This window comes from Podarcis liolepis (assembly GCF_965112155.1).
Source record: "Podarcis liolepis genome assembly, chromosome: 3".
NCBI classification, from domain to species: domain Eukaryota; kingdom Metazoa; phylum Chordata; class Lepidosauria; order Squamata; family Lacertidae; genus Podarcis; species Podarcis liolepis.
Window position 1 is genome coordinate 112624394 of NC_139557.1, and position 22917 is coordinate 112647310.

Sequence of the window (22917 nt, forward strand, 5' to 3'; positions counted from 1 at the left end):
TTAAAGAATATCTGAAAAAAATATGTTAATGTTTAAAGTCTAGAATAGCCTTGGAAGTGGATATAGGCTATAGGGTTAGAAGCAGAAGATAGTGTATTTTAAAATAGTATTATTTGTAAGTGATAACATGTGAAGATTTTTATGGTAAAAGTAAGCCTGATTTAAAAAATGGTTAAAAATAATGATATATGTAAACTGCTAAAGATGAGGTAAAATGAAAATCGGATAGGGCGGACTTGGGGAAGCTCATCTAACAATGTTTAGAAAAAATAAGGATAAGACAAGAATTTGTTTGTATTGTTTGTTTTTCTGCTTGTGTTGTTTAGTTGTGTTATAAAATGAATAAAAAAAATTTGAAAAGAAAGAAAGAAAAAGAATAGAAGCCAAAATTAATTGTGTGCAATCGAAACCAAACTGCTGACAAGATTTTCAGGAAACTGGTAGTGAAATATCTATACATACCTGGAGGTACCAGGGATTGAACCTGTGACCTTCTGCACATGAAGATTTACCAATAAACTGTGGTCATCCCACAGCTGACATGGAGGAAATCCTTAGCAGGCAGGTTGATATGGAACTAATCCCTTAAAACAGGAAATTTGAAAGCCACCGAGGTAGAAATTTCCGTTCCATTACTTCTTCTGAAACGCAAATGGTTAAACAGCTTATTAACCTGATTTCTTTTCAGCTGGAAAGCATTTAACAAGCAAAGATGAAATCAAAGGGATTCATTGGGCTTCCTGGACGTGTGTGATGGGATCAGAAGTGAACGGGATCTGGCCGAAGTATAGCAACGTTACAGACATCAACTCTGTGGATGGAAATTACAATAATGCAGTTCTGGTGACTGGAGACGATTTTGGATTAGTTAAATTGTTCAGATTTCCTTGTCTAAAGAAAGGTAAGACTCTGTCCTGTGCATAACTGATTGCTCGCTTGCGGTTGGGATTGATCATTTAGTGTTTCCTTAGTGGATCTTGAGCCACTTTCAGGTGGGCCTCAGCACCAGAGACTGCCCACTGCTCCCTTGCTTGTCTGCTCTGCTCCCTAACCATGTCATATCCTTTTGGATGGATCAATGTCAATAATTTATCTGTTTCATTGGCACATACATGGAAAATATCCAAAATATACTTGTACGTAGAAGTGAAATGGAAATCAAAAAGCTGAAAAAGTGGTCTGATATCTTTAACTCGAGCTTGTTACTGGTTGGTGGTGACTCCTACCAAGGAACCTTCAGGCCAGTAGTCCATTGGTTATATATAAAGTTCACTTTGCCTGCCTGGTTTCACTCTGTAGGACATACTAGGCCTTGACCAACTCTCAATCAAGTCTTTGACTGGCTGTGGATCCAGTGGAATCCCCTCCAAGTCAGGTCATTCCCCAATCCTGAAGACTTTGCTTGTTACAATTGGTAGAAATAACGTAAAGAGCATAAGAAGTCATGCTGGATCACAGCAGAGGCTCATCTGTGTCGATATGTGGAGGGCCAGGAGGCTAGCTGGCAAGCCCCAGCTCGGACGTCTCCTTCCATCGGCCTGTGCTCCGACGTAAATCAGTGACCTGGACTTCAAAAGCCAGGGCACACTATTAGCAGAGTGTACTGCGCACACAGAATAGGCGTGAGGCTTGTGAAGTCATACTTCGGCTACAGATTCATTAAGCGGAAATATACTCGGAGTCGAGTGTGGATTTCATGCTCTTTATTCAGCTCCTGGTAGTGAGGAATGAAAGTTCCCCCAAAATATCTGCTTTATATACATTATTTACACAATGGGTCGCACGTGATTGGCTAATTCTGGGATTCTCCTGTAGGCCAATCAAGTTGCGGATTCACTTCCACCTGGAGCTGGATTGGGTGGCTCCTGCGGACCAATCATACTGCTGCATTGTTCTAGGACCAATCAGACTGCTGCATTCTGGACCCTATTGTTCTAGGACCAATCAGACTGCTACATTCTGAATCCTATTGTTCTAGGACCAATCAGACTGCTGCTTTTTGGATCCTATTCAACTCAGTACATAACATAATCATAAATCAGAACAAAGAAACATGTCTCTCTCTCATGTCATCTCAGAGAGAACAACAAAAGCAAAAGCTGTACACAAACGGAAGTTCCCAGCATACTGTGCTGGAATGTAAACAGACATGTGACACACAACATTTCCACATGCCTGTTCCTTAAGGTGAAATGGAAATGTCAACAATCTAGTCCAGCATTTCATTCACACAGTGCCCAACCAGATGCCCACTGGAAGCCCACAAATCAATACCTGATTTGCCTTGGATGCCAGCTGTCCATGGCACATTGTTCAGGAAACACAATATTAGAAGTTGCTGAACGCTAAGCTATTGAGCATCCTCTGTCCTTCTGAGGTCTGCTGGCTTTCAGAACGGTTTTCTTTCAATGTCTTTTCAATTATTTTATAAAACAAACTTCAGAGTCAAGAGGACAAAGGCCTTCTGGCTGCATCTTACAGTAGCAGTGTAAGGATTTCTCTTTCGATTTACTATTTATATCACGCCATACAGCTGACATAAAAACAACAGCCTAAAAGCTCTGCCCCAAGGAAACTGCAATCAAACATGCATGGACAGGGGAAATATGAAACTCAAACATGCAATGAGATAGAACGATTCTGTCATTAAGCTTACGTGATATACAGTGCTTTTTTTCGAGGGGGGGGGAACGCATACCCCTATTTTGTGAATCTTTGTACTTTTGTCCATTTACTGTATTTATTTTTCCCGATCTGAACTATAAAATGGTGATTTTCTTGAGTCAAAATGAGAGTACCCCTAAACATTTTTTTAGAAAAAAAAGCACTGGTGATATTTACATTGACTTATGCAAACAACTTCCATCATAAACTCTCAAGAACTACTTCCAGAGAGTTAGATGTGTTAGTCCACTGCAGCAAAAGAGGAAACAGCTTTATGGACTAACAAAGGATTCTTTGTTATTTTCTGTTTATTGAGAAGTAGTATCTAAAATGATAACATCAGCAAGCTAATATGTGCCAATACTGAAGACAAAAACAAAACCTACAAAACGAGGGGAAATGAATATGCCATTTTGACTACCATGATACGAAGACTGATTAGGGTAGGCGACAGGGCAATCATTTCAGTGAAAATTAATCGGGAAAGGAAAACACATTTTGTGTGTCTGTGTTGATCAGGTAGATAATTTATTGTGACTTCATGCTGGCTGTATTAAAAGAACTATATATATATATATATATATATATATATATATATATATATATATACACACACTATGCTTTTTTCTGACTTTTCATGAATTTTATTTGCAATTATCAATATGGGTTTTTTTATTATTCTAGGAGCTAAATTTAGAAAATACATTGGCCATTCTGCACATGTTACTAATGTCCGTTGGTCGCATGACTTTCAGTGGGTAATAAGTACTGGAGGTGCAGATCACTCTGTTTTTCAGTGGCGGTTTATTCCAGAAGGTTTAACAAATGGAATCCATGAAACAGCACCCCAGGGTAATGCAAATAACATTTCTTTATTATTCCTTCGTTCGTTCGTTCACTGAATTACGTCCTTCACCATTATGGTCCCAGGATGGGTTATTACAGCAACATAATATACAGTTATAGAACAGCTACAGTTATAAAAACCAACAAGCCATTCCATCTTGAACTGAGCAGTATAGATTCAGCCAGAAGACATAGGCCCCCTCAAAGCAAAATTCCTTCACTTGCCTTGGGTGCATTGGCCAAGCATTGGAAGAAGTTGCAATTGAAAAGATAGCTTTGATGGATTGAATGGGTTTTCTTTTAATCATTATCCCCCAGAATACTTGAATCCAACATGTACATTGCCTTTTGCTTTGCGTGGACAGGCGGAGTCCCCAGATCCTGCACGTTCCCCCCGTCATGTGAAATAACGACTCATGACAACGTGCTATGGGATTAAATTGGCCACAACTTTATTAAATTTCAAATGTGGGTAGACCTTGGCTCAGGCATTGGGCGTTCTCCCTCCCCAGTCCCCAGCTGGGGACCTAGGGAGCATCAGGGTTATCCAGTGTGTGTGGGGGGGGGGGAATGGGCCGGCTCTGGAGAACATATGTTCAAGCAGAGATAGCCGCCCCCGTAACGCCGCCGCCACAGGAGAGAGCAATGACGACCTTTCGGTGTACGGCCAAAGCCTCCCTTCAGAAAACCCCTTTAACGGGGAACCCTGGTATCACCGCCGCAAAAGGATTCCGCCCAAGGCCTGATACCGCCAAAGTTGTGACGTTTTGCTACGGGAAAGGCGAAACCTGCCAATGCAGGGAAATTCCTTTCCGGCCCTTTAACAGCGACCTTAACGTAGCAGCGCCCGCATACCTGTGAAGAAAAGTTAACCTGCAAAACCTGTGAAGAAAAGTTAACCTGCAAAATAAGACCTTAACTGAGGGTGGGTAGGGTGGGAGAAGCTCTGGAGCCAAGTGAGGATTCCCAGGTAAGATCCTCCCTCTATTGTGTGGGCAGGTAATCCCTCCCCTACCTGGCCTGGTCTCCTTGGCAACGCTTCCCCCAGGTGGGACTGGACAACTGACTGAGGTAGGTGGAGACCTCCAGGTATCCCACCTGAGGGAAGGCAAAGCCAAGCCTATGCTGTTGGAGCCGCTCCAGATCTAGGGGCTGCACGCGTCCACGCAAAGGGCGCCCCCCATTTTAAGCGGGGAGCGGTCATTCCTACAGGCCCATGATCTCATTGGGTGCAGTTTGCTCAAATAATACATGTACACAATGTTCGCTGTGCATCAGGGGATGTCCACACATTTAAATCAGTAGCTTATAAAAATCATTTCAAACTGCAGAGACCCACAGGAATATTTAGCTAGGACCAATGAAGACAAGTTGGAATAGGAGACATAGGGAGGTTTGAATTTGCTGGAGAACAGATGGGGAAACACTGTGTGCACACAGCTTTCTAGCGTGTCACTAATGGATGTCAGTGGGAATCCTAGAGAGTTGTATGTGCACAGAGTAGAGAACAATATGAGCAGCTGGAGCTGTATTTGAACCTGCTCTACTGCAGCTGAACAGAAAAGCCAATTTTCAGTGAAGAACTGCATACTTCTGTAGAATTGTGGCCATAATGGAAAAGAGAAATAACTGAAAATTCATGGAAGGGGTCACTGAACACTGTGCTTTGCTTGCATCTTTGGTTAGGTTCAGTGCACATGTTTCTACTGCCAAATCAGAAACACTAACCAATTGTTTGAATAAAATAAAATAAAATAAAATAAAATAAAATAAAATAAATCCTTCCAGTAGCACCTTAGAGACCAACTAAGTTAGTTATTGGTATGAGCTTTCGTGTGCATGCACAAGTTTTTGTATTCATTATTTGCGGGGATGTGGCTTTACTTTTAAATTGCCTTTATTAAAATGTCGTCCGGTGCATTCTCCCGTATGCAGAAAGTGGCATAGATTCACACAGCGAAGAATCTGACTCCGACTTATCAGATGTGCCAGAGTTAGACTCAGATATAGAGCAAGAAGCTCAAATCAACTACACCCGACAGGTGAGCAATACGGAAACAGGCCATTAGACCCAGCAACCTGGAAACCCATCGAAACATATTCAGCGGAGGAATTTTAAAGCTGAAGGAAGGAAAAGTTGAGTGAAAGAACTGAGCTCGAGAGTTTAAATGAGAGACCACGTTGAATTTAAGGCTAAAAATATGTACTGGGGTATTCAAACTGTATTTGTACTCAGCTTTTTTACCCTGATATTATTGTTGTTGTTGTTGTTGTTGTTATTATTATTATTATTATTATTATTATTATTATTATTATTATTATTATATTTTTATATAAAGATTTTCCATAGGTAACAAAAATACATTCAGTGTCTCTGTCTTTAAGTCTTAGCATCCTTCATACAAATGAATTGCAGTCAGTTGGAGACATTTTTTGTTGGAGATAATGTGGGATTGAGTAGGGGAAAGAGAGAGGGGGGGGAGAAAGTAGAGAAATAGAAAGTTAGGAGGGGGGCAGGGAGATGAGAGGGGGCATTAAGCTTTCTTTCTTTGCATAATATATTAGTGGAGGTTTTTTTGTTGCCATTGTCATGTGGACAGCGGTCTTATTTTTAGCAAGAGGTCAGAGAGATGACATTGCATGTTAATCATGGGACTGAACATTAGATCAGTTAATTAGAATACCTTTGAATGAGCAGGTGCAGCTCTTTCCAGATACTTCCTTTAAAAAAAAAATGTTGTAAAATATGCAGCTCCTCTGCAAGTCTCTTACAGTATCATGCAAAAGATTTTCAAACCCACCACTCTCGTTCGCCGGTAAATCCATAATTAATGTTAATTTATTGTCATAGAATCATCGAATTGTAGAGTTGGAAGGGACCCTGAGGGTCATCTAGTTCAACCTCCCTGCAATTCAGGAATCGTCCTTTAAATTAAAGGGCTACAGGCAGCCCTGTTTAGGGAAGCTTTTAATGTTTGATGTATTACTGTATTTTAATATTTGGTTGGAAGCCACCCAGAGTGGCTGAGGAAGCCCAGCCAGATGGGTGGGGTATAAAGAATAAATTATTATTATTATTATTCCCAATGAAGCAAGGAATTATATGAAATAAAAATGCTGAATAAGTATGTAGGAATCGCATTTCGTTTTCACTGAAGGGAAGAAGATTTGCATGAAGTTCCTAAGCATGCATTTTTTTAAGACGTAAGTGGCCTTCCATATGTTTTTGCCATAATGACCCTAAATCTCTTACTTTCCAATCTGTTTGTTGAAGCTAAAAGAAAAAGTATATTGCTTCAACAATTGCAGCCTTCTCTGCATTTTTGAGAATGTTTATTTATTATTTCCATTTATAAGCTGCCTCTCATTCTGTAGGACCCTAAGGTGCTAAATGTAGTGTACGCCATAAAGCAATAAACAATTAATGAAATCATCATTTAACTCATGTGGACTAATAAAAATATTGAAAGCAACTCAGTGCAGCAGCAGCATCTAAATGGTCGAGTTTACAAATGCCTGTGTGAAACACTGGATGTTTTAAGTTAAAGGTAGTCTTATCTCCATAAGCAGGTAATTCTGCAAATGGAGGGGCCCCCATTGAGAAGGCCCCGCCTTTGTCATTGCAGAATGCATCAGACTCACCAAATGGAATGTGAGGCAGGCTTCCTCTGCAGATTGCTGGACCTGACCTTGCAGTTATGAGGAGATAACTCAGTCAGTAGAGCATGAGACTCTTAATCTCAGTCCAGTATACCTGAAGGATCGTTCTACCCGGACACTGAGGTCCAGTGCCGAGGGCCTTCTGGCGGTTCCCTCTCTGCGAGAAGCCAAGTTACAGGGAACCAGGCAGAGGGCCTTCTCGGTAGTGGCACCCGCACTGTGGAACGCCCTCCCACCAGATGTCAAAGACAACAACAACTACCAGACTTTTAGAAGGCATCTGAAGGCAGCCCTGTTTAGGGAAGCTTTTAATGTTTAATAGATTATTGTATTTTAATATTCTGTTGGAAGCCGGCCAGAGTGGCTGGGGAAACCCAGCCAGATGGGTGGGGTATAAATAAATTATTATTATTATTATTATTATTATTATTATTATTATTACTACTACTACTACTACTACTACTACTACTATTATTAATCTGAGGGTCATGGGTTCGAATCCTTTGTTGGGCAAAAGATTCCTGCATTGCAGGGGGTTGGACTGGATGACCCTCATGATCCCAACTCTGCAACTCCATGACTCTTAATTCATTTGTCCTGTGTTGTGACTTTTGCTTGGAGTGAGTCTTGGGCACAAGAGTTTGAAGTTCCTTCCTCCTCTTCCACAAGGGGGCCTTTTCTGTTCCCAACTTCCAATAGTAGCCCCACATACACCCTCGCCAAAAAGCATTGGCTGAAAGTTCAGGGGCACCCTAAACAGAAGTACCTTATGATGATGGTGGTGAGATGTTCAATCCAATGTTTCTTTAAGAATCAGTGTGCATAGCATTGTGCTAGGGGGCTATATCAGCTGTAACACAGATACTATTGACTGCTGCCTGGAGGTATGACAGAGAATCGTGGGGGGGGGGGTGTGACGATAGGAAACGAAGATGCAATGGCTTGGAGGGACAGCTGGAGAGTATATGTAGAGCTGTTATGGCTCAGAGGCCATCTATTAAGGAACAGGGTTGTATGCAAGCAGTTGTGATTGATAGAAACAACTTGGACATGTAGTTTGCAGAGATTTCCAGTGCGTTAGAATCTTGCAGGTTCCCAAACACAGGGAATTTTACACCCACACAGGAATCTTTGGAAGCTGTTTTGCAGCTGTCCACTGGATTAAACCGATGTCATAGTATCTGAGTTCCTAACCATCTCTTTAAAAGATTTGCATGCCTAATATCTGGTGTACCTGTTAGCAGTGTAAATCCATCTCCTAGTTCTTTCAGTGCTTGCAAACTGCTTAAATCTCCTGTGTCATTTGCATATGTCACAAAAACTCCCTAAACAAATGAAGGAAGGATCTGCATATGTTTGGGTTTTTTTTAATTTAAAAGAATTAAGATAGTGGGGTGGGGGTGGGGAATCAAGTGTCACACATATAGACATAGACACATAGTTTTTAAACTTTTTTGTGCAGTAATCGAATGAGCTTGGCCTGATCTTTCATTACTGGGTGGTGCTTCTGATACAAAGAATTCAGACTTCTCAAAGAGGCAGATTTTTGTCATGCATTACAGGGTAGTGACATTGATCTTGCAAATTACTAGGTAGTGACATTGATCTTGCAAATTACTAGGCCCCATAGTGGCACAAATAGCAATAAGCCACATGGATTATTGGACTGGGGATGTGTAATGCAATGTAACTCTCGATTATTTTAGGTTTACAAAGAAGATCTACCTCAACTGAAACAGCAAAGTAAAGAGAAAAACCACTCAGTGCCCTTCCTTAAAAGAGAGCGAGCCCCCGAGGACAGCTTAAAGCTGCAATTTATACATGGGTATAATAAATTTTCAGTAGTGACTACTCTTGTCTTTTCGCTTTTATAGACTACAATTTGCAGAAAAAGGTAATCTGTTCTTGGCAAAACCAGAAATAGCACCTAGATTTAGAGACTGTGTCTGAAGTTATCATGAAAACCAAGAAACACATTCTCAGTTTAGGGAAATGGAGTTTTCTGTTAGGGGCTTGCCTTGTAGATTTGCATTGTGCCTGCTTCCAAGTCAACAACACACCAGCCGTAGCCTATGTTAAGTATGGACAACTGAAACCTGTAACAAAATGGTGCAGTACTGATTGCTCCTGTTCATTACATTCCTATACCACCTCTCCTTCCAAGGAGCTAAAGGCGGTGTACGAGGTTCACCTCCTCCCCAGTTCATCCTCACAACAACTGTGTGAGGTTGGGTAGGCTAAGAGATAGTGACTGGCCCAAGGTCACCCAGTGAGTTTCATGACTGAGTGGAGATTTGAACCCTGGTCTCCCAGGTCATAGTTCAACACTCCAACCATTATACCACACTGGCTCTCAGATGCCTCGCTGGTTCTCATTTCCTTTTCCCGCCCGCCTTGCAACAAACAGCATTCCATGTCCGCTTAACATTCTCCATCCTCTGTGAGCTGTCTTAGCAGCTGACCCCCATCCTTCCCTTAGGGAGCAATTCTAAGCAAAAGTATTGTTTGTATTTATGCAGACCTTGGGGTTCCCCCAAGCTGTACGCTACCTCTCTCTTGTGCACAGATGGTGCTGTCTAGGCTACCGAAGGAACAGTATTAAAAAAAATTCAGTTCACCATAGGAAATACAACGTTGCATGAAAATGGATAACTGCTTCCCACAGGCAACAGTGTACAAGGCTTAGCTGTAAATGTTTTCCTTTTTTTAAGGGAAGTTCCCTTATTCCGAATTGGATTCCTCGCAAGAAAAGGGAAAAGTTGACAGCTATGGTCCAAGGACCAGTCCACCCATTTGCTTTAACATACAGAGGAAGGTGGAGGTCAATCCTTCTCATTTCCTTTTCCATCTTCACGTCAAAGTTGGCTTTCAGAGTTATTTTATGGATAAGTAATAATTTTAACTGTCTGGAGCTCTTGGCTGGATTAGCTGTAGCTTAACACAGCAATATTTTGCATAAAAATGGGAGTCGTGCAGGCTTTTTGCTGGGCACCACTGTAGAAATGAATTCCTTTGAAAATATCCATTAATATCAGTTCGTCTGCACACAGGACTGTCCAATGAAACCCTTTTTAGCATGTGTTGAAAGCTCAGATTTAGTTCAGGATTTAAGGTGAAACTGGAAGACAACTTGGTTGTAGAATGTGAATGAAACCAGTTACCTGGTTCTAAGTAGCTAGCTTGTGATATTTTTGTCCATCCCAGGAATACCACTCAGCATTGTTCTTAATCCACTGCTTCTCATATTGAATCTGTATCCTAAACACATTACTTAGAAATGGAGTCTGCTTGATTTCAGCAAAATCTGAAGGCACTTAGGATCATAGCACAATATCCTTTGCTTCTACAGTTTGCAGGCCACTTTGCTAAAATGTTCACCTTTTGCTGTTTTTCATTCATCCCAGTTACAGAGGCTATGACTGCCGAAACAATTTGTTCTACACACAGACTGGGGAGGTGGTATACCACATTGCTGCTGTTGCTGTTGTTTACAATAGACAGCAACACACCCAAAGACTGTATCTCGGTCATGATGATGATATCCTCAGTCTAGCCATCCATCCTCTGAAAGACTACGTTGCTACTGGACAGGTAAGATTTTGGAGAAACAATGCTTGCCAATTCAATGGAAATTTATTATTATGATCATTGTTGTTGTTGTTGTTTACTTATTGTTGCACTTTGTTTTTGTAAAATTCAAATATCATACCAACCTCCTTAGGAATGGTGTGATTTAGTGTATTGCAAATGGGACCTACAAGAAAATGTTGCATTGGTTTCTCCTCACACCTTAACAGGTCTGCTGCTGTTCACCCAGCCTTCCTGTGAGATATGATAAGCTGTAAGAGGCTCAAGCAAGCCAATCCATTCCCATCCTCAGTTTTCCAGCGGCAACCCAATATTCTACCATTCTTGGAGGCCGCTGAGCATTCTCAGTCCTTGTTTGGCCAGTTTGAGTTTGGGGGGGCTGTTATTTTGGGAGCTCCTTCAGACTTTTATTTCAAAATGTTTCTTTTGTATTGCTGCAAACCTTGGAGTTCTCCAGACATGCTGATACCTTCCCCTTGTTTCTCTGCTTGGCTCCAATCCTGTTGGCATAGGGTACTGTTTGCTTCTAGAAGGAGTTATTATTGCAGCTACTATTTTAGTTTTCCATTTCTGAGTGTACATTTTAGGGAGAGATATTAAGGTAGTCTGCATAACTATCAGCATAATGGTTTCATTGGGATGTCCATGTTCAAACATCCCTATGGCCAAAATGTGGGGGGCAGGGGTGCAAGGAAGACAAAGTTAAATGTTGCCTCTGCTGATAGTAAGGAACCCGTATCCTTGCAGAAAAATAGGAGAGCATCTCCACAACAGAAGGCAGCATGTGGGCATCAAACCATAAAATACACCTAAGTTACAGGGAATGTATACCATTTATAGTATAGATCAGAAGGTCGGCGGTTCAAATCCCTGCAATGGGGTGAGCTCCTGTTGCTCGGTCCCTGCTCCCGCCAACCTAGCAGTTCGAAAGCACATCAAAAGTGCAAGTAGATAAATAGGTACCATTCTGGCAGGAAGGTAAACGGTGTTTCCGTGCGCTGCTCTGGTTTGCCAGAAGCGGCTTAGTCATGCTGGCCACATGACCCGGAAGCTGCACGCCGGCTCCCTCGGCCACTAAAGCGAGATGAGCTCCACAACCCCAGAGTTGGCCATGACTGGACCTAATGGTCAGGGGTCCCTTTACCTTTACCTTTAGCCAACGATATGGGGAGCAGTGAGGTTTACTGGCAGCGATATTTATACATCCTGATAAGCAGCAATAACTAAGGTTTCAGGAGGTCAGATGCCCCGCTATTGCTGCAGCATCAAGAAAGGAAAATATAGGATAAAGTTTAAAATAAAACAGAGTTCCAGTTTGGGGAATGTTAGACTCCAGTGATGGCTAGACATCCAAGAGTATAAATCAGAGAAACATGTTTTTTAAAAAATTTAGTTTGGCTAGAGGGAACCAAGTAGGGATGAAGACGATGATACATGTATGAATCATCAGTGTGATAGCGCTGGTCAAAGGATCACCCCGAAATAGAATGCAGAAAGGAGAAGAGAAATGCTTGAAGGCTTAAAGCTCATTGGAGCAATCCCCAAAAATCAAACAGGAGGAGGAAGGCAAAGTACTGGAGAGGCTGCTAAGAGTGACAGGAGGGAAAACAGAAGAGGATAGGGAGGGCAAACTGAGGATGACTTCAAGGGAAAGGTTGCAGTCTGTTGATATCCAAATGCCAGCTGGTAAAAAGGGTCTTGGAGGAACAGGAAGTGTGAAGGTAGGTGTGTGTCAGGAGACCCCTTGACCCCAGAGGGTGCCCAAGGAGAAGGAATTGAACGGGAGAGCCAATAACTAGGTGCTCCATGGATATATTTTGTACTTGAGGGACGTAGTGAAACTGAGGAGAAGGATGCAAGGATGACAGCTTTGAAAATGGAGGTAAGATTATGAACAACGGATTGTGGCCAAGTCTAGATGACAATACGGGCAGGAAGCCTCTTGTCAGCACCTGAGATATCAAAGTAAACCGCACTTAAGAGACATCTGGTTGAGAAAACTAGGAAGTGCTTCCTGGTTGAAGAGTGTGGTGGGTGGAAATTATTACTGTCAAGTTTTTTGTTTGCGCACAGCCGCTCACACCAGGTGTTCTGATTTAGGTTGGGAGAGATGCCGCCATTCACGTGTGGGATACTCAGGCACTCAAATGTTTGTCGCTGCTAAGAGGCCAACACCAAAGAGGCGTCTGTGCCCTTGATTTTTCAGGTAAGCAGCTATCCACTGCCAACTAGGGTCAGATGGATCCATCAGTTTGGGTTGCTGTCCATTTCTGTTTTTCTCTCCAATATTAGTATTGCCACATTTCCTTATCAGTTTCCAAATAAATAGGTTCAGTTCCTACTTTGGAGCAGCTCATGAGTGCGTAAACCTTAAAGCAGGTTCTTATGTCACTGTTCTTTCCCTTTCTTCATAACAGTATTTATCAATAAGGCTAGCAATAGTGGAATTTACAGAGGGATGTTCCTAATGGATGCTGTGTACAAACAATCCTTAATATGCCTTATATTGTATCAGACTTTAAGCTGGCAGGCCAGGCCTGCTCCTCTTTTAATTTTTGTAGGGTGCCTAGTTGTGGGAGTTATGTGTTGTATGAAAAATAAATACCACTCCTAAAATACTACCTGTTTCACACTGTTATTGATGTGTTGTGCTTGTTGCAAGTTTCTTAAAATCTATACTTCAAATTGTGGTCCCGTCCCCCCCAAGAATGTATTTTGAATCCCATTAGCAACAGCCTCTCCGCGTGGGGCTGTGCCGCTAGATATTTTGTAAGTTTCGTGGGAGATTATACCCCTTGCCTGAATCTGCTCGGCAACTGCTGATCTGATTCACAGTAGCTACCTCCTAAGTCTGCTTTCCTCCCTGATGCGTTCAGTAAGCGCTCAGTGGAGCACATGCCACGATAGCCTTCTCCCCTTTGTTTGCAAGCCACATGTTCTGTTGGCCAGGAACCACAGGCTGGATGGACAGTGTCAACAGTTCAGTGAAATCAGGCTAGTTTTTTATTTATGCCGGTGTTGGGTTGGAGGTTCTCCTTCCACTGAACACTGTTGTAGCTAAGCAGATGTTGGTGCTGCTGGCGGCTAGAGAGGCTGCCCTATGCTCTTCTTTGCTTTCCTGGAAAGCGAGTACAGGCATACCTCAGAGATATTGTGGATTCGGTTCCAGACCATTGCAATAAAGCGACTACAGTGGACGCTCAGGTTGCGAACATGATCTGTGCGGGATGCACGTTCGCAACCTGCAGTGTTCGCAACCCGCAGTGGCACGTCTGCACACGCGCGGGTTGCGATTCAGCGCTTCTGCGCATATACAACCACCAAAACCCAGAAGTAACCCATTCCGGTACTTCCGGGTTTTGGCGGGTCCGTAACTCAAAAAAATGCAACCTGAAGCATCTGTAACCCGAGGTATGACTGTACAGTGGTACCTCGGGTTACAGATGCTTCAGGTTACAGACTCCGCTAACCCAGAAATAGTACCTCAGGTTAAGAACTTTGCTTCAGGATGAGAACAGAAATCGTGCGGCGGCGGCAGCAGCAGGAGGCCCCATTAGCTAAAGTGGTAACCTCAGGTTAAGAACAGTTTCAGGTTAAGAACAGACCTCTCGAACAAATTAAGTTCTTAACCCTAGGTACCACTGTATTGCAGTAACGCGAGTCACACAATTTTAGGGGTTTCCCAGTGCATATAAACCAGGGGTCAGCAAACTTTTTCAGGGGTCTGGTCCACTGTCCCTCAGACCTTGTGGGGGGCTGGACTATATTTTTTGGGGGGAAAGAGAACAAATTCCTATACCCCACAAATAACCCAGAGACGCATTTTAAATAAAAGCACACATTCTACTCATGTAAAAACACACTGATTCCTGGACCATCCGCAGGCCAGATTGAAAAAGCGATTGGGCCAGATCCGGCCCCTGGGCCTTAGTTTGCCTACCCATGATATAAACGTTACATTTATATTATAGTGTAGTCTAGTGAGCTGCAAGCACAGGAGAGGGTAAACCTGGCTCCAGCCCAAGCCAGCTGCACTCCCATGGCCAGAAGAGGGGTAGGGGGTGGGACTTCCTTCCCCTGGAAGCGCCTAGGCTTGCTGCAGCTGCATCTTTGTTAAGGCGCAATATCTGTGAAGCGCAGTGCAATAAAATGAGGTGTGCCTTAGTAGTGGGCCTTATCGTTCCTGTGAAAGAAGGAAATGGTGTTTCTGTCATGTATTCTACTTAGTGTTGATCCAGAGCAGAACTCCAACGTATAATTAGCAGAGTGAAAACTTAAACACGTTGCAAGATTCCCCAAAAAATAGACCAGAGGCAATTGTATTTCATCCAGCAGAGCTTTACTGCTACCGAAGGCAAACGAGCATCATGGTCACAAATCCAATACATTCAGGATTGGCACTGTCCATAAGAAATCCAGTTGCAGTAGACTTAAACTTACAATAACTCATAAAAAGGACTAAACCTTAACACTATATTCAGAACACCACACCAGAAGGAAGAGAGATAGAAAGAGTGAAACCCAGTCTCCTTCTGGCCTTATTATTATAGTCAGTATGACCTTGACAGAAGAGACAAGAGAACCAGCTTAAGCCACCTGTACTCAGCTTCTCAGAAGGAATAACCCAAACATCAGGAATTCTGCTTTTTTCTTTCACACACAGCGGCTTCCAGAACCCTCTTGAATTAATTAGAATAGGAAAGATTTCTACACATCAGATCAATACTTTCTGTACTAAGAAATGCAAACTGACAGTTTCTCCTTATTTTAATTTGCCTCTTGATACTTTTCTCAGTAACTTCTGGTGATACTGGGGAGAGGTGTGGCAGAGAGCTAGATAGTGATGTGGGTGTCATATAATAAGCTACGAAAAAGTTTAGGAACCTGATAGGTTGACCTGTACACGCTGTGACTGACAATGCTACAGTTAGCAGAAGATTTGCTCCTGTACCGCGGTAAAAAATTATGTTTATTGTGAAGCATCCAGCTGCATCGCTATTAGTACCTGTACTTTAAATTTGTAATAAATAAATGCAGCATTTGTCAGATTTCTGTTAAGGGTTTCTCACCTCTGATGTTGTGCAGCTGATGGAAAATGTCTGGCGTCTATTGGGTTAGATGACAATCATACCATCGTACTCTGGGACTGGAAAAAAGGAGAAAAGATGGCAGCAACCAGGTAAGAACGTTGTCACGCAGCCATGCTCTCTTAACAGCTTGAGTTGCATGCATATATTTTTTTCAGGTCCAAAATTTAGGAAGCTGTTTTAAGAGATCAAAATACCACCTTCCTCCCATACCTTAAACCTGTATGTTTAGTCAAGAGAGAGAGAGCAAGATTGTGATTTTCATCAATGCCCCACCTTCTCACATGCCAGATTTCTATGCATTGATTAGAGCAGAGCTTTCCAAACTGTGTGTCGCGACATGTTAGTGTGTCGGCTGCAGTGTGTAAGTGTGTCACACGAATGCTACCCATGCTCCTCGTGGGGCTGGAAAGAGGTTAGTTTAACATCTGGTTTGCTAGTTAAACTGAATTACTGTGTTGCGTAATGATGCATGCCTAAGAAATGTGAGACCAATATGAAAAGTTCTGTGATTGCTGCACTTCATGGCCCTGTTCACACCAAGAAAATATGTAGACTTAATTCATGGAGGGGTATTTAATCTTGAATGACATATTGATCGTTTTACCCATCGACACCTGCATGTTCACCAGTATTCCACCTATGTTGTTCATTCCAGATGATGTTGCTTTGTCCTAACTAGCATAGGAGGTACATCTTGTTGTTTTGTTTTGCTGTATTCCCTAACATTAATGATGGTAATAACATTTTCAGCCTTATATTATTAATTCTGGGCTGCATCAATAGGAGTATAGCATCTAGATCAAGGGAAGTAATAGTGCCACTGTATTCTGCTCTGGTCAGACCTCACCTGGAGTACTGTGTCCAGTTCTGGGCACCACAGTTCAAGAAGGACACTGACAAACTGGAACGTGTCCAGAGGAGGGCAACCAAAATGGTCAAAGGCCTGGAAACGATGCCTTATGAGGAACGGCTAAGGGAGCTGGGCATGTTTAGCCTGGAGAAGAGGCGGTTAAGGGGTGATATGATAGCCATGTTCAAATATATAAAAGGATGTCACATAGAGGAGGGAGAAAGGTTGTTTTCTGCTGCTCCAGAGAAGCGGACACGGAGCAATGGATCCAAACTACAAGAAAGAAGATTCCACCTAAACATTAGGAAGAACTTCCTGACAGTAAGAGCTGTTCGACAGTGGAATTTGCTGCCAAGGAGTGTGGTGGAGTCTCCTACTTTGGAGGTCTTTAAGCAGAGGCTTGACAACCATATGTCAGGAGTGCTCTGATGGTGTTTCCTGCTTGGCAGGGGGTTGGACTCGATGGCCCTTGTGGTCTCTTCCAACTCTATGATTCTATGAATTATTATTATTATTATTACCACTACTACTACTACTACTACTGAATTAATATACCACCCTATATTGGGGATCTCAGGGCAGTTCGCAGAATAAAATCAAGATATAAAACCGCAAAATACATAATAAAAATAAAAACAACAACCCAGTTACCCCCTTATAGCTTACATTCTTGGTTTTCCCCCCATTCTTGTGTAAGTTTATGATGAATTGGGGGGGGGGGTGTCGTTATGTGAATGAAGGAAACAATTCCACCTGTTCTGCCAAAGCAAAATGTTACTTTGTGCTCTTCTATGCCTTTATTCTGCAGTGTTTGCAACAAATGACCTATAGCTGCCCTCTTGCTGTGGACAGCAGTGTGGTTGGAGGGGAGATAGTTTCTCCGCTTGAACCTCCCTTGCAGTTTTGGTGGTATAATATAAATAGATTTTCCAAGTCTGATAATGTCAGGCAACCTCTCCTGGGCCCACTCCCATCTTCCCCATCTCAAATTGGAATACGTATTTTTTAATTTTCCATTTGTTGCCTGGGAGTTTATCTGTTAACCTTGCAAGGGCTAAGAAGCTTTTGTGATTGCCTGAACGCTCAAAGTTTTCGGGAACAGTTTGGTCACATATCTAATTGGTTCTCTAATGAATGTTCTCATTTCCACTATTAAATAGAAGCTTCCCTTTTTATAAAATAAGGACTGTGCCCAGGCAAATCATGGATCTCAATGATTTCTTTCAATGCAGTACACTTGCTTTGTCTATTATTAAACAGTAGTAGGGTGTGTGTTTTTATCTCCGTATAAAGTATTTGGCTGAAATCTTGCATGCAGTTGAACTGTGTTACATGCTGGTTCAAAACACCCCAAAACATCTGAGCTTGAGTCCTTTGCCCTCCAACCAACAGCGAGGGCTGGGTGGGTTTTTGAAACACGCCCCAGGTCTCCCCCCCCCCCACTGTTGATAATGGACAAGACATCAGAGTTCATTCAAATGGCAGAGCGTTGACATCCCATTCGGTTAATCTGCTGCATCAATGTGTCTTCTGCAAAGTTAGAATCCCCTTTGAATTTAAGTTTAGTTTTTGAGCCCATACTTTAAAAACACCTCCAGGGACCTTGCAGAACCCAGAGGTGGCAGATGCTCTTAACTTTTTTACAATGAAAGCTACATTTCTCATGCATGAGCTGCCGTATCCCTTTGCAAAGATGGGAAGGCAGAGCCTTTCAGCTCTTCTCCTCCCCGTACAACTACCAGCCTAATAACTTCTTGCAAATATTCTAGCAGGATTGTGATGATTTAAAACTTTGTGGGGCAAATCCCAGGACCCACTGAAATAACTAACATGAATTAATCAAAATCTATATTTCATGCCTTATTTCTGTTGCCTTTAACTGTTCTTTGAAATATGGTGTTAATTTTTGCCCTTCTAATTATCCATCTAATGTGCTGCAATTACTTATCACGGATCTTCCAGTCCTCCTTCTGAGACTGCTTAAATATTAATAGCAACTTGCTTATCGCCTAGTGGTTTAAATGGTGCTCTTTATAGCTCTCTTAATTAATTTGACCTGTGTCGCCTTTCCCTCTGTTATCTTGAATACATTGAAGCACAGCTGTGTGGTTTTTTTTACCCCCGTATGAATTACTTTGCCAACCATTTCATGAAAAATTCTCTCCATATGAAATAGAGTCTGCTCAAGATGGGGAAGATTTGCTGAATAAGAGTTATGTAGCATTGTTTCATTTGGTCAGATCCAGTTACTTTCCTGTTAGACTGATATACAGGGGACGTCCGTAATAGTCTGGAACAGCCTTTCTCAACCTGTGGGTCCGCAGATGTTGTTGAACTACAACTCCCATCACCCCTAGCTAGCAAGGCCAGAGCTCAGGGATGATGGGAGTTGTAGTCCAACAACATCTGGGCTGGGGACCTGCAGGTTGAGAACCACTGGGAATCTGGAGGCTGAGTATCGCCATGATATTTTGTAGCTGTCACTTCTCGGCCTTTTGGCTAAGATCAAGTGTAGCATTTTGTAGCCACTGATGGACTTAAGCGTAACTGCTGCCTCCCATGTTGTTTTTGCTGAGTTGTGACCTCTCTGGGGGTGTGGGCAGTGTTTATGGAGGTCCTGAGCCGCCCAGATGACAAGACCCTCCCCCCGGTCTTTCTGATGTGGTCCAAAGGAAAGCAGAGCAATACATTTGACACCATATTGGCTGCAGGAGTTGCCAGAAGGAGGTGTACAAGGAGCCATCCAGGGAGGAATATGTGTCTGGTTTTACTCCTTAGCATTTTCTTCTCCTGAAGATAGCCCTCAAGTTTGGGATCAGAGTTTTCCTTCTCCAAGATGGGCTGCCTTTCTCAAGAAATTGTTGTGAATAATGCTGAAACGACTTCCTTTAGTGTCTGCCTACTAAACTAAGGATCCATACAGTACAAGTCCAATAAATGTCTCCATTCCTCTTGATTCTGTTCCTGTTCATTCCTACTATTAGTTCTATGATTTTGGGGTGTATGCTATTATCTCACGAAACAGTGAATACATAATTGACCAGACCCACAATGAGTTTCATTGAGCTCTGCTGATCAGTTTAAAATACTGATACTTTTTTTTTACCGGCCACCTTCACAAACTATGGGAACGAAGAGAGAGCTTTAACTTTGACTGGAGCTGTTATGGATAACTCCAGTTTATTCCCTGTTCCCTTTTGTTCATTTAAATTAAAACACTTCGATAGTGCCTTTCGTGTTTTGTTTTGTTTTTTAAAATCCAGAATTCACAAAAATATCAAAACAGATTCAATAAAATTGGCATTAAAACAAAAGTACAGTAACTAGGAAAGTTTTACAAAGGCTGGATATCAATGACCAGAAATCCTTGGCCAAACATGTATGTTTTTAGCAAGTGTTGAAAACACACTGCAACTGGCAGTTTTTCATGGACTGAAAGTAATTTAGCAGTTGAAGAGAATTAACAGGACTGGAGGAATTATAACAGGGGTGAAACTTACCAATATATATTTATATGAATCCTGTAGAGCAGGCATCTTCCACCTCAGCCCTCCAGATGTTTTGAGACTACAATTCCCATCATCCCTGACCACTGGTCCTGCTAGCTAGGGATCATGGGAGTTGTAGGCCAAAAACATCTGGAGGGCTGAGGCTGAGGAAGCCTGCTGTAGAGTAACGCTTGTTTTGACGGACATCTGCTTCCTTCCTGCACTTGCTGCATGAACTGGATTCAGCAATATTTAAAATGTCATAGATCATATTGATCATATTGAGATGGATCTGTCTTCACTCTGCAGGCTGTGCTAACTTCTCAGAGGATGTTAGAACTCCATTCAGTCATAGCAGATAAAACCAAAATGGCTTGTCAGAGGGACTTAATTCAGACTTTTCCAGACTCTGACCTCGCTTCCAGATGACCTGTTTTTTGACTATTCATCCTGATTCATTGCAAAAAGTTTGCAGGGAGTTTGTGTGACATCTGCTGTTTTTTGAGCGTTCATTCTGATCTATGCAACTTTGCATCAAGTGATTGGTATTCCATTTTCCCCCATCTCCTTCCTTGCTGTGAAAAAATGGAGGGGGGGGCAGATTTGTTGCACAAGAGCACCAAAATAGTGCAAAATAGTGACAGTTTCAAGCCCTTTAAGACTACAAGAACCATTTTCATATACCGTATGAGTTTTAAATCTTTCTGTTCGGATCGGCAATAATAGGGATGTAAACCTACAGCAACCAGAATGTATACTAAATTTCTCTTCAATGTCTGTCTTGCAGTAGCAATGCATAGTACACCTGTTTAGTTGTGTCCTTTTGTTGTAAAACAGGTCTGCTGCTGTCACAACTTGTTAGAGTCTAAGGCTTGCTTATCGATCAATAAATCCCCATTCAACTCATCTTTCTAATTTCTAAAAAAATATCCCAAAGCAGTGCCTTCTTTTGCATGTATTTTTTTAAAAAAAACCACACACATCTCACAATGCACCAGAATCTTTAAATAAAAAATAAATGGCTAGACAACTCATGTATTCTTTACTCTTTAATTCATTGCAGAGGCCATAAAGACAAGATATTTGTAGTGAAATGCAACCCGCACCATGCTGATAAACTGGTAACCGTTGGAATGAAACACCTCAAATTCTGGCAGCAAGCAGGTATTGTGTTGCATTAAGAATGTTTAATGGTTATTGTATTTGTTTAGAAACAAATAAAAATTAGTTTAAAAAGAAAAGAACGTAAGTTATTTCTTCCCCTTGGGCCATTCCATGCTGTTCACAAATCTGAGCCTTTCTCTTGACCTACCTCTGCTGGAAGTCATTCCTTTGGTCACACCCAGGATGTGAGCTGGTGTGCCCCTACACAACAGATTCCCAGTTAAGTTCCTCTGATAGCCAAAGCAGTTTTTCAAACCACCATACTCAAGGGTTGTTGGCACTCGTTGTGTGAACTGGTGTCAACAGTGGTATCTGAAGAAGTGTGCATGCACACGAAAGCTCATACCAAGAACTAACTTAGTTGGTCTTTAAGGTGCTACTGGAAGGAATTTTTTTATGGTGTCAACAGTGTGCAGGGCTCTCGATTTTGTCAACTAAGGAGTATCTGAAAGTACAGTGGTACCTTGGGTTACAAACGCTTCAGCTTACAGACTCCGCCAACCCAGAAATAGTACCTCGGGTTAAGAACTTTGCTTCAGGATGAGAACAGAAATTGCGTGGCAGCGGCAGTGGGAGGCCCCATTAGCTAAAATGGTACTTCAGGTTAAGAACAGTTTCAGGTTAAGAACGGACCTCCAGAACAAATTAAGTTCTTAACCCGAGGTACCACTGTACCTTCACAAGGCGTAACAGGGCAGGAGCCATCATTAGGCTGTTCATCTCTCTCTCTCTCTCTCTCTCTCTCTCTCTCTCACACACACACACACACACACACACACACACACAATTATAATAATGCGTGTTGCTCTGTCATCACAATTCAGGTGGTGGTTTCACCTCCAAGCGTGGCATCTTTGGAAATATCGGGAAGCAAGAAACCATGATGAGTGTTTCGTACGGACGAATAGAAGACCTTGTTTTCTCTGGATCTGCCACAGGAGACATTTACATCTGGAAAGATATTTTGCTGCTTAAGACGGTGAAAGCTCACGATGGGCCTGTATTTGCCATGCATGCCTTAGATAAGGTATGTATGCCTTGCGTCACCACCAGATATTCTTTGTTTGGCTTTGGAATTTCACAACCAGAGCCTATCTCATTTCATATACCTATCTCGTTTCAAGCCCACCCCACGCGCACACAAAACAGACACAATTTCACGTTGGCATCCTTGGGGTTTGGATGCCCAGGAATCATTTGCTGCACCCTATAGCAGTGATGCCAGTAGGAATTAGGTAAAGGTAAAGGTACCCCTGCCCGTATGGGCCAGTCGTGTCCGACTCTAGGGTTGCGCGCTCATTTTGCTCAAGAGGCTGGGAGCCGGCGCCGTCCGAAGACACTTCCGGGTCACGTGGCCAGCGTGACGAAGCTGCAGCTGGCTCGCCAGCACCAGCGCCGCACATGGAAACGCCGTTTACCTTCCCGCTATAAAGCGGTACCTATTTATCTACTTGCACTTTGACGTGCTTTCGAACTGCTAGGTGGGCAGGAGCTGGAACTGAACGACGGGAGCTCACCCCGCCGCGGGGATTCGAACCGCCGACCTTGCGATCAGCAAGTCCTAGGC

General features: G+C 42.5%; 1 protein-coding gene across 6 annotated transcripts in view; it reads left to right on the plus strand.

The window, feature by feature from the left end:
* The window catches only part of EML6 (EMAP like 6), a 162958-nt gene that overhangs the window by 75242 nt on the left and 64799 nt on the right, over window positions 1–22917 (plus strand). For all 6 annotated transcript variants that reach the window (XR_014523523.1, XM_083494010.1, XM_083494006.1 and 3 more), the window contains 9 exons: window positions 689–901; window positions 3349–3516; window positions 5446–5552; window positions 8877–8995; window positions 10575–10761; window positions 12859–12964; window positions 15844–15937; window positions 21250–21350; window positions 22175–22377. Coding sequence is in view for 5 of the 6 variants with exons in the window: in XM_083494010.1 (XP_083350136.1) it covers window positions 689–901; window positions 3349–3516; window positions 5446–5552; window positions 8877–8995; window positions 10575–10761; window positions 12859–12964; window positions 15844–15937; window positions 21250–21350; window positions 22175–22377 (1298 nt within the window). In the remaining variant the exon portion in view is untranslated. The remainder of the gene's footprint in view (window positions 1–688; window positions 902–3348; window positions 3517–5445; window positions 5553–8876; window positions 8996–10574; window positions 10762–12858; window positions 12965–15843; window positions 15938–21249; window positions 21351–22174; window positions 22378–22917) is intronic.